Below are 18,210 nucleotides of genomic sequence, written 5' to 3'. Positions count from 1 at the left end.
GAACCCAAAGTTTTTTCCCTTTCCTTACAGTAGTTCCATATGGTGCCACCCATGCACGGATTAGTTTTTAACTCGATTGTAATGGAAGCTTTAACTCTCTAGTCGTTGAAAAAAAATATCACTGGTGTCATATTAGCAGGTTTGGTCGTGACCGATTGGAGTTCGAACTCCCGACCCCGGGGTTGAGGCGGCCTGGCCTATCATCCCCATTGCATGCACGATTTAGACACTGGTCCAGATCAACAATATACTACTTGTGTTGTTGAATACTGGACGGCATGTTATCCTATTTTCATAAGGAGTAATGAATTTGGTCATGGAATACATGATGTGTATAACGGTGTATTTCGTACAAAACTGCGAATCGCACAGAATATTTGCAGTTTTTTTCTTCTTTGCACGAGTTCAAATCATGAATTATTTCTTACCTCTAAAGAAACAAATTGGAGTTAGCCTGCTTAGTTTAAGTTTTAACGTCTCGTTACAATCACACTTTTTCGATGAATAACCTCAGTCATGTTATTTATGTTATTGGATTTGTTAGTCACCCTCGACGAAAGTATGCGTGGCGAGGTCAGTATGATCAATCGGGGGCGAGGCGTTAGCCGAGTCCTCAAATTTATCATGCTGAGACCAATACTTCCATGTAGGGTTACTAACAAACCCTATTATTGATTTGTTTTATCGACCACTTAATTATAGCCTAGGTCGACATGAAAATCTACTTACCCTGCACAGAAATATAGGTGGTCACGTGGTGACCAACTTTTACCTAACGAAAATTCTAAAATCTTATGGGAGGTTATATAAAACACATGTATGTAAACAAACGTTGCTTATCGGACGTTTCAGTTCATAATGTAAACAAGAAAGGCCAATCGAGCGCCCCAATTTATCTCAGCTGATGTATCTAAAAGGTGTAGCCAGTCGAACGCCACAACTTACTCCTCATAAAATAAACAAACGTGTTTGTAAACATGGACGGTTCCAAACTGAAGGGATCCATGTTCAAAAATAATGACAAAATATAGCATATTCGTAGCCTTGGCCGGGCCAGTCTATTTTATAAGTACAACAACACTGTTAAAGTATGTGATCAAGCGTAGCCAATCGAGCATTACAACTTATATGATTACGTGAGGTATGTAAACAAGGGTAGCCAGTCGACCATCCCAAGTTTTGGCGTCAATACAATTTTCAGGAACCTGAAAGCAATTGTTGCATATAGTTTCATTGTAGTGACACATTTTATCTGCAAAGGTATAGTATTAGACAAATATCTCATTGAATGTAATAAATGTGTACTTTTCATTCATATTGTAATTTGATGTACAGCAACACAACCCGTTTATTCGGAGAGAACTGTATTTAGCATTATCTTAAATGAACCCTGTTGAAGGACTTATTTCAAATACGTAAGAAGTATTTCGGATCGGTCGCCCATGTTAATGCCCTCGACCTCACCAGCCGAGGTAGTCTTTGTGTTTATTACAAATGAAATAGAAGAAGAAGCAAGCTGAAAATATATTTATTATATATGAAAAAAATTTCTATATTTTAACCGCGCATGATATGCATTGGCAGTGTGCCTATTTTGTATTTGCCAAATATAATGCATTTCCAAATGAAAATTACAACAAGAAGGTCATGATAACCATTGATCGCTAACCTGAGTAATATAAGCCACATGTTTCAAATGGTAAACTGATGCTAAAATATTAAGAAAGTAGATCAGTATGTCACATTCATGGTCACTGAAAGTCAGTTTTAAGATCGGTGTACAATACTGTACATGTCATCCGAAGTTCAAGGCTGTATCTTTAAAAAAGCTGGTCAGTAGGTCAATGTCACAGCCAGGTGACCCCTAATTACTTGGGGTCATCAGGTAATTATAATAAAACAGTCTAGGAAATATGATCTGATAATTTTTAAAGTAATTTTTCATATATAACTCATATAACAAGTGATCCCCAGGACGGGGACTCTTTTACCCCAGGGGCATAATTTGAACAATCTTGAAAGAGATCCACTAGGCAATGCTACATACCAAATATCAAAAGCCTATGCCTTGCAATTTCAGGCAAGAAGATTTTTAAAGTTTTTTCTTATATATAAGTCTATGTTAAACTTTGGACCCCAAGACAGGGCCTCTTTTCACCCCAGGGTAATAATTTGAACAATTTCGGAAGACGAACACTAGGCAAGGCAACACACTAAATATCAAAAGCCTATGCCTTGCAATTTCAGGCAAGAAGATTTTTAAAGTTTTTTTCCTATATATAAGTCTATGTTAAACTTGGGACCCCCAAGGCAGGGCCTCTTTTCACCCCAGGGTAGTAATTTGAACAATTTTGGTAGACGAATACTAGGCAAGGCAACACACCAAATATCAAAAGCCTATGCCTTGCAATTTCAGGCAAGAAGATTTTTAAAGTTCTTTTTCCTACATATATATAAATCTATGTAAAACTTGAGACCTCCCTGGGCAGGGCCTCTTTTCACCAAAGGGTAATAATTTGAACATTTTTGGTAGAGGACATCAAGGCAATACAACATACTAAATATCAAAAGTCTAGGCCTTGCAGTTTCAGACAAGAAGATTTTTAAAGCTTTTTCGTGTATAAGTCTATGTAAAACCTCATATCCCCGAATCAGGGCCTCTTTTCACTCAAGGGTATTAACTTGAACACTTTTGGTAGAGGGCTACCACTGGCGCCAGACCAGAAAGAAAATGCCTCTGTACATGTTATACCCTACCCCTGTATTGTATAAGAACCATGGTCATGAAGGGCAAAATATACTAACCCGTTTCAATCGCGCATTTCACACCTAAAACACAAAGATCGGTAAATGTGTACTATGGATATCAAACAAGTGGTAATTTATTTTCCATTGTGTACCGGTCACATTTCTTCAATACATCTTATCTTAGAAAAACAAGGCGTAGTTTATAGTTATTTCAACGTTACACAAAAAACTTGCTTGAACTTCCCTAGTGAAGTTCCGTTCTAGATTTCAAAACAATTCTGATTGGCTGTTGCAAAAATGTATGTCAATCGACATTTTACTACACGTGTTCGCTAAAATGTGAAAACGCAGCATAAATGTGCAAAATGAATAAAATAAACAGAACAGATGCAGACCAATGTACGATTTCAAATTAAAGATCATACACAAGATGAATTTCATTCATCATTTCGAGTTTTAGTGTAAAATTGTGATTTTTTAAAAATTCTGTTTTAGTTTGTTTACAATTCGCCAAACATGTGCACACTGCCGTGACCTCTAGACCGGATGTTCATCAGGGAAAGTCAAGCAAGTATTTTCTGTAACGTTGACGAAAACATATAATATGTTGATAATCTCAGCAATAGTGAATATTGAGACAATGTGACTGGTGCACGATTGAAGATAAATTATCGCTTGTTCAATATACTAGGTACCCATTCACCGAACTTCTCGTTTAAGTTGAGAAACGTACGACTGAAACGGGTAAGTATATTTTCCCGTTCATGACCATGATTCTTATAGAATACCTAGGGGTAGGGTATAACATGTACAGAGGCATTTTCTTTCTGGTCTGGTGCCAGTGAGGACTACAAGGCAATGCTACATACCAAATATCAAAGGCCTAGGTCTTGTGGTTTTAGACAAGAAGAGTTTTTCTTAAATCCTTTATAAGTCTATGTAAAACTTGGGACCACCCGGGTGGGTTCTCTTTTCACCCCAGGGGCACAATTTGAAGAATCTTCATAGAGGACTATTACATGATGTTACATGCTAAATATCAAGGCTCTAGGCCTTGAGGTTTTGGACAAGAAGATTTTTAAAGTTTTTAATTTCGGTTGCCATGGCAACAAGAGTCCTGCTTTGAACAAATATGAAAAGGGGTCCCCAAGAATCACTCCTGCAAAGTTTGGTGTAATTCTGCGCAGTGGTTTTTAAGAAGAAGATTTTTTAGAAAATGTTGACTGACGCACGACGGACGACGGTCATTGAGCGGAAACAAAAGCCCACCATGAGCCTTTGGCTCAGGGGAACTAAAACATGACTAATTCAATTATTGTTGATAAAATTTCAAATAGTCATTTAGACAATAGTAATGGGTTTGCTGTGAAATTGACAATGTTTAAGCTTGTCTGCATTAGCACTGTTCGATACCTCCTGGAGTAATGCCATTACTTTGTTGTTGTTTGTTTTTTTAAACATACATTTCACTACCTCTCATCACTAGGTTAAATCAAGCCAAGACTGCTATTTTACTGCCTAATTGCGTTCTGCGTCTCCGTAGGATCTTCTTATAGGGTGTGTTCACACTTAAATGTCGTGTAAGGTCAATAAAAAGTCACCCAGCACTTAAAAGTCTTCTGCTCCAGATCATTCTCTATATAATACAGCTCTGCTTAAGTCAGTACTAAAGGGTGCAAGGAGTTTTGCGCATTTCATTACTTTTTATAAAGAAAAAACTCATTCAAGCCAGCCGAGCCTCATTTTTTTTGCTTGTTTGAGTTCTTCTAAAGTAATCTTTTCAGGGTTTTTTATTATTTACAATATACTCCCAAAGATATCGAAACATGAACGTTTTCAATGACTTTAATAAATGATTATGTTAAATAAAATCTTTTGCCATTTCGTTATCATTTATTCATAAGACTGAGCTGTTAAAACGTTTTCGTTACATAAAACAAGTATTTCCATTTTATTACGTTTCATGTGCAAACAGCTAAGGTCATATACAAACAGCTAAGGTCGTATGTAAACAGCTAAGGTCATATGTAATCAACTAAGGCAGGTCCGGATCCAGGGACGGGCCAAGGGGGCCCGTGCCCCCCACCCCCTCCCCAGTTGGCTGAGAAGTGACCTATACTCATCAAAGATTCACCCTCCTATTTTGGCAAAGGAATACTTTTTTTTCAAAATTTAGACCCAGAAACGCACCAGAGGCCACCATTTTATATCTGTATTTCAAAACTTTCCAGGGGAAAGACCCCTGACCAGTGACCACCCAATCAAGTGGGGAGTAACGTACCCCTACAATACCTCAATACCTTGAAATACGCAAGAGGCCACAATTTCATGCCTGAGGGGAGTACAGCCCCTACCAATAAATGCACCCGAGGATACCATTTCATACCTGTATTTCAAAACATTTCCAGGGGAAGACACCTGAATCCCCTAACATGGGTAAAGGCACTCCCATCCAATACCTTGCTATGCGTCTCGGCGGTGACGTCCTCCTTCAAGATTGGCGCCTCCACCTCCCCCCCCCCCCCCCCAGTCAAATATTTCTAGAACCGGCCCTGTAAGGTCATGTGGCAAAAATGTTTTTACGTTAATGGTTTTAATTGCTCGATAGCGGAAGCCCCATCGTTTACAGTATCATGAAAAGCATTATCTATTTCATATTGATGACAGCCCTATGTTAACAATTGACATGTAGACAAATTTGTTGACGTTAAAACAACAGTTATATAAGTTTATTTCCAACAAAAAGTATTATTACCACTGTAGATCAATTAATTAGAAAAAAAAATCATCCAGACGGCATCAAGTCCTTAACCTTTGCTTCCAAGGTCACATTTGAAGTTAGATCTACTTAGTTTCTAAGATTAAAGTTGATTGAACCAGTTCAAAGAGAAGTACACATTCCACTCTTCTAGTATACACATGATTCCATATATGGCCCTGAATTGTACATTTTCTGCATGTCCTGCATATATTGATACCGATGTGGGTCTGGAGGCGGGAATATATTCGTTCCTGCTGTTGGGGCAACATTTATTGGCGGTAACTGTGGAATTTGAGTTGACGCTGATAATGACGTCAGAGGAAATGACGTAGTTTGTGCTTCTGGCGAATGACTAGATTCTCGGTAAAGTCCGTCATTTCCGGAATGCACCGAATTCTCTGTTTTTAAAACCGGTCGGTGATTGTCTGGGAATGCCATTGAAAACAGTGCTTCAGGATCACAAACAAATTTGTAAACATATCTTTCTCCAGCAACTTTCTGCATTATTCCTTTTTCATAATAATATCGGAGAGATCGACTCAGTTTATCATAGTTCATAGCTGGTCGATTTTTCTGTATTCCCCATCTTCTTGCCACCTGCAAACGTACACAAAAATGATAACAATTCTTTTCGAAATAAATGGAAGTATGAGAACTTTTTATTTAAAAATCAGGAAAAAATCGTTTCATCTTGACATGCAGGCTAATCGTCATACAAAAATGTCATATCGGGCCTGTACGTGACAAATTATACATTAAAAGCAGACCATTATATGTTTTAGTCTGTTACTGGTATAGAAATTATGTATAATATAACATCCTAAAAGTGTGGCTATAAAAAGGCTTACGGAATAGAATGTAAATTAATCCAAAAACTTAACCTTGTCTTTATTCTCCTATATCAGCGGTTCAACATAGTACATACGGAACTATTAAACATTTTTGTTGTACGAGAATGTTGCTGATTCCATTAAACGGGAATATTTTGCTTTCTTCATATCAATATATATTTATAATATGCATTGGTTAAAGTAAAACTGTGTCAATACGCTTTTTATCAATTTAAGGAACAGGCATTATTTTTGGAAAGGTTCTAGTGCAACAAAGATTACCCAACAAATCAATTACTGATACAGTGGAGTCTAGAGTATGTCGAGTTCTGCAAATGTCCTAAGAAATATGCTTATATCTATGGACATTATGACAAGATTACCGTCTTCAATTTCGGCACTTATTGCGAAAGTCATACCCTTTCCGCGCAACGTACTAACCTCTTCTGGTTCAATAAGTTTGAACTCTAAGCCACGCCCAGTCCATGCTATAAACGAAGAGTTAGAAGGATCGTCTAGTAAGGTAACCAAGAACTGCCAAAGTTGAAGTGATCCGCGTCTCTGGTACGAGGGATGCGGTAGGTCACGGTATCGCTCAAAATACAAATCCCGGTATATCTCTGCCTTTACATCCATACCTGCTAAAAAATAATTAACTTAGTTACAGTTCTAGATGGATGCCAAAATATGAAACAAAGGGAACGTACGCGCCCATGGAATGAAGACAGTAGATTCTTTTGAGTTATGACATAGCTACCGAGCGCAACGTCGACTGTTTTTGTACAAGTCATATATAATGTTCTTTTTTTCATATTGTTGCTTCTTGAAGAAAGCTATGTAATTGTCTTGTTCATTTTCTACTCAGTATGGTTGAAGCCTTTTCAAATGAAATGTATCTATATCTGAAACCATATAATATTGATGAAATTGTCAATCAACACAGAAACAATGTGGTCTTCATGTGAATACGTAAAGTTTTTTGAAGCGAAGTTTGAATGTGTGTACTTTTAATTCTTGTTACATAATATGTTGTTACTCTCTGTCATCGTGATTACAAATCTTGTTGTTATGTGTAATGGAGGAAGAATCATGTCAAATTGGTGCATTATACAGTGATAACTGATTCGCTATCATCCTCGTATTGTATCAATGTAAACAATAGAAAACATCATAACATTCAAAAAAAGGTAACATAGCAATTTTAAAATGTTACATCCGTTTGACATATTATAATTGAAAGTGAAAAGAGTAATTCAAAGTGATTACTGATTAACAAGACATTATATCATAAGAGAAATAAAATGTACAATAGCTTAACAGGAAAAGCTTCATTCGGAGAACGCAGCCATGCAAACAGCACACCACATGGCACCGAACACACGTGCACACAGACTGTGCACACATATATATACTTAAAAGATGAATTCAAAATATGAAATACAAATTCAAAAGACAGACACAACATACACGAAGGAAGTCGATGTATTTAATTAACAAGTTAACATTAGATATACATGTAATACCATTTTGATTAATTAAATATGATTGCCTCTAAAGAAGATATTGCCCGTCATTCAGCAAGATACCGGTAATATCTATATTTGACATGATACTACTATCAGTGCATAAAAATAACATTTTAGATAAGACGAGTCCATATATAACTTGAAAATGGATTAACAAATAACATTGTTAAAAAGTTAATCATATATATGTAGAAATAAACGTATCTACTGCAACAACACTAAATCAATCAACATTGTTTTATTCTGAAAGTTCATTTCAATAAATTTTGGTAAAGTAGGTATGATAATAACATTTTGATTAAGCGGACATTAGTATGAAGAATATATAAACGCTCTGAATTTGAAGATTAATTAAGAAGACAATTTACAACCTGAAGAAGATCAAAACAGTAAACCAATAAACAAGATACTATTTTCAATAAAAATAATAACGTCATGGTTAAGAAGTTAGTGTGTTATCTTCAAAAGATGATACACCATTTAACATGACAATTCATGCATTAGACATGATATAATTTCAACAGAATATAATAACATTTCATTTAAAAGGCAGTATCATATTTAATAATGATAGCATTATGACTAGTATACTGCATACTTAAAATACGTCCGCCACAACTGATGCGTCTCAAATATATAGCTTCTCCGATCCCGATCAGGTAAAACTTCTGATTTGTAAAACATGGTAACAGGAATTTGGGCATAATTATATGCAAATTTTAAACAAGTTTCAATGTGGAGTGTAGTCAGGGCATGTATATATAAAGAGAGAGACTGCACTGAAACCGACCTTACAGAAGAGCGGACGAAGTTGTGCAATGATAACACAGCCTAACTAAGAAACTAGAGGTTGTGACTTCGAGCCTCCGCTCTTTCAACTAAAATGACTAACACTGAGATAAGAGTCCCGTGTATTGGTACACCTCTAGCACGCTATAAAACCAGAGAAGCCAGTGGAATTGATGCGTCGTCTTTATCATGCACTACCCACAACCATCTTCAGCTGGAGTGTGAGTTAGCGATGACAAATGTGCTTAAAGAAGCTTAAAACAAACAAGAACTTATTGAGTACGTGGATATGTTGTAGAATATACACACGGGTTGTTCTGCTAGGCGCTTTGCCGTACATGGTCTGGTATACTGTGGTGATTATTTGTTGACTTGATAGGGATAGGTAACCGCTTTCCTTAAATAATAGTATTTCTGCATTACAAACGTGTTTTATTAATTTTCATCATCCTTTATATTCTCAAAATGTAACCTTAACCAAAAATACAGAAGACTGAAAAGATACTTTGAAACAGGAAAAGGACTGGCGTTTTCTATCGTCATCCCATGACATAGCGTTTTAAAGCAACTGCGGTTTAAATAAGACAGGGCCTTAACGCTGAACATACATTGAAAATAGTTTGGGGCGATTCATTAACGATAGTGCAAGTTTTGAATAACTTGCGGCCGAAAGAATTCAAATTAAAATCATTGTGCAAACAAGAACAAAGCCTTTTAATCTTTTGATGAACATTATCATGTTTAACCAGTGTATATACAAGTGTAAACAAGTGTACTTTTAGATGCTAACGAGTGCCGCTTGATTTTGAGAATTACGTACACAGCTCTTTAACCTTCATCGGACGTGAAGGTTCAAAATAAAAACAATGTCAGATTAATGTGTTAGTGTACCAGTACTAGACACATTTGCTCATAGTCTACGATATTTGAATCAATTAATTCCTACCAAACACACCAATTAACCACACTTTATCCAATGTCGGTGACTTCAAATGCAGTCGGCGTCTTTGATCATAGCTTTTGAACGGTTATAATTAACTTTGAATTGTGTTTATGCAATTTAAGCTTTGTTCTGACTTTCTTGTTGATGCACTGTTTAGGTTTCTACTTGTTATTCAAGTAGTTTTTGATCGTCTTTGCTTTCACTAATCACTGCTATTTTAGAGTTTCATTTTTCACTTTCAAAGCTTCATTTGATTAAATACAGAAATAACTGTTTATGCACGAGGCACTCACGGAAGAAGCTCTGTAAATATACTCATCATATCTCAGACCATCATATAATATGGCTAGTATCCTGTACATATAAACAATATATGATTTAGATTCCGTCTTCTATCAGTTATTAATTATCTGAAGCAGAAAAAATGCCGTAAAAGTAGGTTTTCATATTGTTTTTTCAGAAAAGTTTAACTGAACAATTGAAGAAAAAATAACTGAGAGGGCAGATTCAAGACCATATTTAATGTAGAAATACATCCTAATTTTAAGTCACACATTCTCATTAAAATTCACGTTTTTATGCCTAACTTTCGCGGGCAAATTTAATTTTCCGATGGCTTAAAAAATATATATGCTGTTTAAAAGCACGTGATCCTACAAGTATATGCTGTTAAAACGCTTTTAACGAAGTGGTTTAACAAAATAATTTATTTCTAAATGAAAATTTAAGTTTAAAAAATAAACTCTGATTTGAGATATTTCATATACTGTATCTACTTTAGAGTAGACTTTAAAATTGTTACTCATTTCACATTCTAAAGCAAATGACTCATTCAAGAATATATTTAAAAGTGGTACCCTCTTTGGAATGTCGGTTGGCTAGTGTTACTTTCTGCTACGCTCGTCCAAATTAAACTGCAAATTGATATGCTTGTCCGCTAAAGGTTATATTTATATTTTTTAACTGTGCCTCTTTAATGCATGTAACAAATTCAGACTTGCGCTCTTAAAATTAAATATATAAAGATGTAACAATAGCCAGTGCTAAGACACAATGTAAAAGAATAATTTTGTTTAATCAAATGGCTAGTGTCAACAATTCTACGATGCCGTTACTCACGTCTGTATTTAAATCACGCTCTGGGTACACCAAACAAATCAAAGAGTATTCATTGCCAATTTACTGCGACTTTCAGCGCCTCAGAAATGCGATCTAATTGAGTCGCTTCTCTAAGAAACATATGGTGTCTCTGTTATACTGGAATTCTGAGGACGGTATTAATAGGAACATGAGATTTTCGGATCCCAGGGGAACATGTATCAAAAGGAATCCCAATTATTAAATCTAATTTGATGTTTTTAACACGGGAATAAATTGTACACTGGCTTTGTTGTCGCGCAAGAATAACTTGGTTTATTTGAAAGGCAAAGAAGATTTACTATATAAAAATATGAGTTTACCATAAAACAACTTCATCTCACCATGAATATATATTTATGATTATGATTACTGTAATAAAATTCAGATCTAATCTACTTATAGTATATGTCATACATATTCTATTTATATTAACACACATTACGAAATATAAATTATCAATGGAAACAGATAAAACAAAAGACGTCGTATCTTGTAAATAAGCTAAATTGATTTTTTAAATATCAAAATGTTCCCCTTATATCATATGTTCACATTAAAGTAATGCAGAGTGTAAAAAGACTTTGTTTTGTACCTATGCTTGTTTAACGATATAATGTACATTACAGTACAGGTCAACTTCACTTTATGTTTATTTATTTATTTTGTTAGGTTTAACGTCGCACCGACACAAAACCTCACTTTATATCGGAATCAATTTTTATAATTATCGTAGGCAGAAGCGAATCTGATGGGGTGGATTTCACCTTTTCATAACATTATTTATTGAATTATTCTAACATTATTCTTTACCCATAAAACCTATCTGTCTGAAACAAAATGTGTAAAAAATAAGTCTTAAATCACTTAAGCAACTGACTGTTCACAAACAGGTTATAACATTAATCACTTAAGCAACTGACTGTTCACAAACAGGTTATAACATTAATCACTTAAGCAACTGACTGTTCACAAACAGGTTATAAAATTAATCACTTAAGCAACTGACTGTTCACAAACAGGTTATAACATTAATCACTTAAGCAACTGACTGTTCACAAACAGGTTATAACATTAATCACTTAAGCAACTGACTGTTCACAAACAGGTTATAACATTAATCACTTAAGCAACTGACTGTTCACAAACAGGTTATAAAATTAAGGTAAGCTTGGCCATCGTGTATGATACGATGTCTATATCTTTTAATGAGTAGTACATGTATATTTTTTACAGGCATTGTGAATTTATCCGTTGTTACAAGTGAAAATATATACCTGTGAAGTGATAATACATTTTGAAAATAACATGACTGACCTGAAAATCGTACTCAAGGCAAAATACTTCTTAATAATACAAAATTCTTACACACTCCCCATGAGTATGCTCTTTTCCAAATGTCGTCTGGTAATTCTGGTGAAAGTCATTGATTGACATTCAGGATCGCCCTATGATCTCTGATGAAGTTGAACAAGTGAGAAAAGTCAACTAAATTACAAATTGGATTTAGTTGATCTCTGTGAATTAATACATCGTGAAAAGATTCATCAGACGTTGTGTTACATTTTTATAGGGAATAATGCTGCGACACTTGGTCAATAATGAAAATGTTGTTAAAATTATGCATTAGAATTTCCCACGATGTAATTTCTATTTGACGACGTATTGAATGGAGTTTTTACCGATTGTTACATTGTCAAAACATTCTTTTGAAAATTTCTTTAAATAAACGACTTTTGCTATGTTTTTATACATATGGGAATGCATTTTTGAGAACCACAGTCGTCTGTCTACTATTTAGGCATATCGAATTCATCAATGCTATATTTTAATACTCTACGATATAAAATCGCTTATGTGTTGCTATACGTATTTTACATATGTGAAAGTGGCTATTTTTATTGAGTATCTTGATCTGATTTAATTAATTTCTGCGAATGAAAAAATATGGAAAATTCACAAGAATCATGAAACAGGCAGTTGATTTTGAAACAATTTCAAATTTCTGATAATATCCCTTTCCAACACCCCGCTCAATTCTCTAGAACAGTTCTGTTTCCAGCCGTGTCAAAAAACAAACATCAAAAACAAACATCTGCTAACGTTTGATAATAGTGTATACTTGAAATAAACTATTCGAATGTATGGAAAATATACAGTTGTAAGTTTTATTGAAATACTCTAAATTAGAAAAGAGACATACCTTTTTTGGCCACATGCAAAGCAATACTGAACCTATGATATTCTAAATAAAAATCAAACATGAACTTTTTATATAAAGCATTCATTTTCTGACATAGACATAGAGGAAAAATGGTTTTCCTTAAACTTGTTACATCTACCTTATTCCGAAATACAAAATTGCGCTTTGCTACACTAAAAACCTCCGAACGGGAGACAAAACAGTTTGCCTTTGAGTCTTTGAGTCTTTTGACCTTCTACCTATATGTCTCTTTGTATAGCCTTGTTTGACCTAATTCTAAAAATACCAAAGATAAAATGTTTGTATTTTCTATTCCCTAGCCTGTTGTTTACGTTTGTAACTGATTTGTCATTTGTATTCCTCAGCCCGATCTACCACGGTGAAACTAATAATTATCTGACAATACAAAGAGACACCCTGCGGCTATCGTGCAGATTGGATTCTGGGAAACACGAGACTGTGAAAATAGTCTGAGGCATTTATGATTTATAAACTAGGTTTTCATTTCTGTTCAGTCACAGTTTCATATACAATTGTGGGATGTTAATATAAATTTTACAAAACAAAAAGACCTATTTTAAATACACAAAGTTTGGTAAGAAAATTGAACATCTTAATTTGAAATAAACTTATTTAAACACATACAGAGAACCGTTTGTATTAGATGACTTTAAGAATGAACCAATTATTACATTTTGTTGGCCTTATTGGAGACGTTTCTCGTGTAGGAACAAGTATAGAAAGGTATCCATGTACATCAAAATCTCGATGGGAGAGAGTGTGAAATGAGATTAGGTCATTGTCATAGGCAATTATAGTTTGTTGTGGTGCTGACACATCCTGGAAGAGGTCATGTTTAACTTACTGAAGATTTACTTTGAAACTGTAGTTATTTCCATTTGTCTTACACCAGCACAACACAGCACTTCATAAAAATCATCAAAAATTGACTTCGTTATTAAACTAGATAAAAATAGTAACTGTTAAGACATGTGTTTTCCAGTGTTGTATGTGCGAAACGAATCTACAAGACTGTTTGACAAGAGATATAATAATCCTTCAACTAACAAGACCTGGACAAGCTGCTTTACTGAATTATATCAGACTATTATACTTTATATTTAATGATTTGTCTTAGATCACTACGTCTTCAACAACAAATTGTGAGAAAATAAAAAAAAAGACATTTGCAAAAGGCAAAAAAAAACAAGAAAGAAGCAAGAACATAAATTGATTGTCTCTAGCTGTGAAAGTCAGAGATAGGTCAGAACATAATAAAACCATTGCAACAGAACAGCATAACGTCATTAAACCTGAGAAAGGTATACAAGCACTGCTGCAACACTACTTCATGGTAACAATTAACTGAACTATGTGGTAACACCTGTGATTTACTGAACTTAGTAAAGACAACACTGATGATAAGTTCATATTGTTACACAAAAGCAGATCAGCTTCCTACACGGATACATTTTGAGCATTCCGGGAAAGGTGCGGGTATAGTGCGGGACCTTAAAACATACAAAACGGGCGGACAATATAGCAACAAATATTGCAAAACCTACCTACCTTCATAGTAAGATCGATGTCTTTCTCTAAGTCTTTCAAAATAAATGGGATCTTCTGGATAAAACAGTCTGAATGTGTTTTCATAAGGACAAGAAACAACTGAAAATTGAAAATGGAATGTTTGTATAAAAGTATATAAGATTTTAGCGAAACAGAAAGCCTGTCGTTTAACGGATTCACTCTCTTTCTGGAGGAAAACTGTACTAATATAATATGAGAAGAAACGTTAAAGAAGAATAATCCATTTACGTGAGGGAAAAATGTTAACAATAAAAAAAAATCCGACAATTTGTTGCTCAACAAAACTATTCTTGAAACCGTTGAAATAGTAATATCTGGTGATTGATTATGTTTTGTCTAAATAAAAAATTAGTGCATGTTTTTAAACATTATCTCAAGACAATGATAATATTGGTACTTTAATGATGAAGACTATAGTTCTCGCTTACCTTCAGAGGGGCTGCTATTCCGGTTCCATATCGATCGATGAAAACTTGGATTCGGATGAAATCTTGAGCCTTAAATAAGAAGCATAATAAATGACATACAAATACACCTTTGAAATTAAATGTCAATATAGAACAGATCAGAATCTGGTGTTATCTTTACAAGATTAAACATAAAGAGCGCATCATTATTCTTTTATTATAACAATAGGAAGCGGGCAAAATATATTTATATTTCTATTTCAATTGCAACGTTATACATTTCTATTTTTGACAAATCAAATTATAATGCTAATAACAATCTTAATTAAAGACATAACCATCTAGCAAAAGAATTAAAGCTACTTTCCATAGAATCGCAAGCAATCTTATCATTTGTCTATATTTTCTTTATGGTTTCAGACTATGCAAATAGCAATTATTTCATCTAAATTCCATTTTGTTACTTTGTAATCGCTTATTTTCCTTGGGGTACCGAAACCTATTTTTAGAATGTGAAATTGAAAGTAGACAATGATAATCAAAAGAGCGCACACTTAGCTGGCAAACAGTGACAAAATGGCTGCCGTAGCGCACAGTAAGGCTTCCGGTACTTAACGGCGAATATTCTAATATATGGCCTTATATGCAATGTAAATGTTCGTTGGGGGTATATTCAACAGCTTAAAGACAAACTGTCAGGGAATGTGACACAATTTATTATACATGAATTTAAACGTGACGTTAATTTCTTTTAAATGCATGTAGGGCAACGCGCATACTTTGAGAATGAATAGGGTGTATTAATCAATTTTGTATGTTGCTGTCAAGGGAGAAACGCCGTTAGTGAACATAATGAAGAGCAAACAATTACTATGCCAGAGAATATAACACCACTTACTGTACACCTTTTTAAAGGTATTTATATTGTCTTTCAAATGCTTGAACATGCAATGTTCTATCTTGGGGAAAGTACTTCTAACGGAATTCTCATAGAAGACATAAGGTAGAAGATTGAATGAACTACCTAAATCATACCAGAGATAAAACCTGGGCCAAAATAAATTTGAAAGACAGTAAATATCTTTAAATATCTGTAAAATGATGTATGATGAATTGTATTATGTATTCCTTGAAAAGGAACCTGTGCCGCACATTTTTAAGCTCCGTCTACCAATAAACGTTAGCGTTTGCAAACGGTGTTACTGCTGTTTCTGTTACTGTTGGCCAAAAAGTGGTTATCTTATAACTGTTAAGTGTCGTCGACGACACTTAGTAGTTTACCATTGAAATCTTTGAAAGTACGCCGAATTTAACAATTATCAATGTTTCACTATTGAAACCAGAATTATTAGACCACGTACAAGTAGAATTATTTTTTTTCTATAACGAAATTTAATTACAGTGTGGAAAGCAGCTTTAAAGCTAATGCAAACATTGATATTAGTAAGTAATACGCCATTTTATGGACACTGAAAAATAGTCTAGGACTACGAAAAAGTCTCATTACTACACCTGTCCGCAATCACACACTTAACTGGCAATGTTCTCTAAGGTATGACTTACTATTGTCAAAATTAAAATCTCTTGGTTCCTGTTTTATTGAAACAGAATGGGGCGACAGTGGTCCGAACGGTGAGGTCATATATCCATGACCTCTGGAAAAGGAACTGTCTCCTTCGAACGTTCGTTCGTGCGCGTCAGATTTCAGATAATGCGAATAAGACATTGACATAAAACGGGAGTAGTTGCTATGAACATCTGCGTTATTGGAACAGCCTCCCTCAGCCTCAAAGTGACGGGGTAGTCTGAAATTCGATTCATAGTTTGATTTAGTAAATTACAGATGTAAGCCGTCACATTTAAGGGACAACTTGAGTTGAATACTACGGGTGCTTTTGCTTTTTTAAAGATGCTTTAAATACTGTAGAATGTGGTAGATCAGATACCGGCTCCTTCGTATTAATTTATTTTTAAAAAAAAAGAAAAAAGCCGAAAAATGTTCTACATTTTTAGAAAAATAATATTTAGATGAAACCACTAAAAAGTCCTGAAATAAAAGAAAATGTGTTAGTTAACACGCGAAGTCAAGCAGTCTTTCACTTGTTAAACATTATTACCTTGCGGTTGTCACATGTAGACGTCAACAACTGCATCTACTTTTCACCCGATATTTTTTTTCTGTATTAATTTTGTTGTGAATATGTAAGTTAATTTGTAGCAAAACTTATTTTAATAGCAGTTCAGATATTGATAAAAAAATGTACATTAGATTATTTCTTCGATAAAATTTGTAGATACAGGACAATTTTTTCCATGTAATATCTTATCTCTAGACTGAATAGAAGATTTAAAAACAATAAATTTTGAATTCAGATGTGTAATAAGTGGAAATATTTGACTTTCATATCATTTTTCCATTACTTTCCGAACGATATACATCATAATGAAAATAAGCGGCCCAAATAATATTGTGCATTATTTGAAATATCAATAAAAACCGAACAATACTACCTGAGGTCTTGACCTTGATATGCTGTGCCTTGATGACTTCCAGGACTAGTATCTTGCTGAGGACCATGTGCTGGAGCTGGCACACGACCTTCTTGTGGAGATGAGCATTCCCGTTCTGAAGTTGAGCTCGAAACAGAATCTCCAGACGGTGAGCTTGTTCCTTCGCTTCCTTGACAACTGTTGCTAGGGAAACTTTGATCTATGTAGGGGTACTTTGCGGTTATTTGTTTCACACTTTCGGGTGACTTACAACAGTTCTGTGATGACTTTTGTTCCAATTTGACTTTGGAATACGGGGTTACTGAAGAGAGATGCCTGTATTTGCTTACATTCATTAAACTTTTGTTATTTAGAATAAATGAGCCGACACTGTGTACATGAATCATATGTAACACTTGGGGTATTTCTTGTTATTATCAACCTAAATAGTATATAACTGGACTTACAAAGTCTAAGGTCTTTATCGTTTATAAGTTGATGCATATATGATAAAATGTTTGCAAAAATTGGAACTGTTTGTCATAAATGCGTTTGTTTTTTCCAGTTTTATATCTTCAGACCAGATGCTATTAAATCGACTTTATTAGTATTATGTGCTGAAAAAAAGTTCGTTGTTTGAAGAAATTATAAGATTAATTTTGTAGAAAAATGTATTTGAACTGATTATTCAAAAGGTTCATGAGGACTATATCACTCACTCGAGTTCCACAGTTCAATCGGGTATATCAAGATTTATTTTCACCCACATTACTTTGAAAGGTTACC

General features: G+C 34.5%; 1 protein-coding gene across 2 annotated transcripts in view; it reads right to left on the bottom strand.

Moving 5' to 3' along the window:
- Positions 1 to 4,686: 4,686 nt before the first annotated feature.
- LOC123559479 (ETS translocation variant 1-like) overlaps positions 4,687 to 18,210 on the bottom strand; it is a 38,116-nt gene continuing 24,592 nt past the window's right edge. The window contains exons 5-10 of one of the 2 annotated variants that reach the window (XM_045351338.2): positions 17,446 to 17,746; positions 16,498 to 16,739; positions 14,956 to 15,024; positions 14,507 to 14,605; positions 6,781 to 6,980; positions 4,687 to 6,106 (exon numbers count right to left, since the gene is read on the bottom strand). In XM_045351338.2, the coding sequence (XP_045207273.2) occupies positions 5,657 to 6,106; positions 6,781 to 6,980; positions 14,507 to 14,605; positions 14,956 to 15,024; positions 16,498 to 16,739; positions 17,446 to 17,746 (1,361 nt within the window). In that variant the 3' untranslated portion in view covers positions 4,687 to 5,656. The remainder of the gene's footprint in view (positions 6,107 to 6,780; positions 6,981 to 14,506; positions 14,606 to 14,955; positions 15,025 to 16,497; positions 16,740 to 17,445; positions 17,747 to 18,210) is intronic. The other variant, XM_053552637.1, reaches the window with a different exon arrangement.

Source organism: Mercenaria mercenaria, chromosome 10, assembly GCF_021730395.1.
Source record: "Mercenaria mercenaria strain notata chromosome 10, MADL_Memer_1, whole genome shotgun sequence".
Taxonomy (NCBI): Eukaryota; Metazoa; Mollusca; class Bivalvia; order Venerida; family Veneridae; genus Mercenaria; species Mercenaria mercenaria.
The sequence above is the reverse complement of the archived record's forward strand: the minus strand, read 5'-3'. Positions and strand labels throughout refer to the sequence as shown.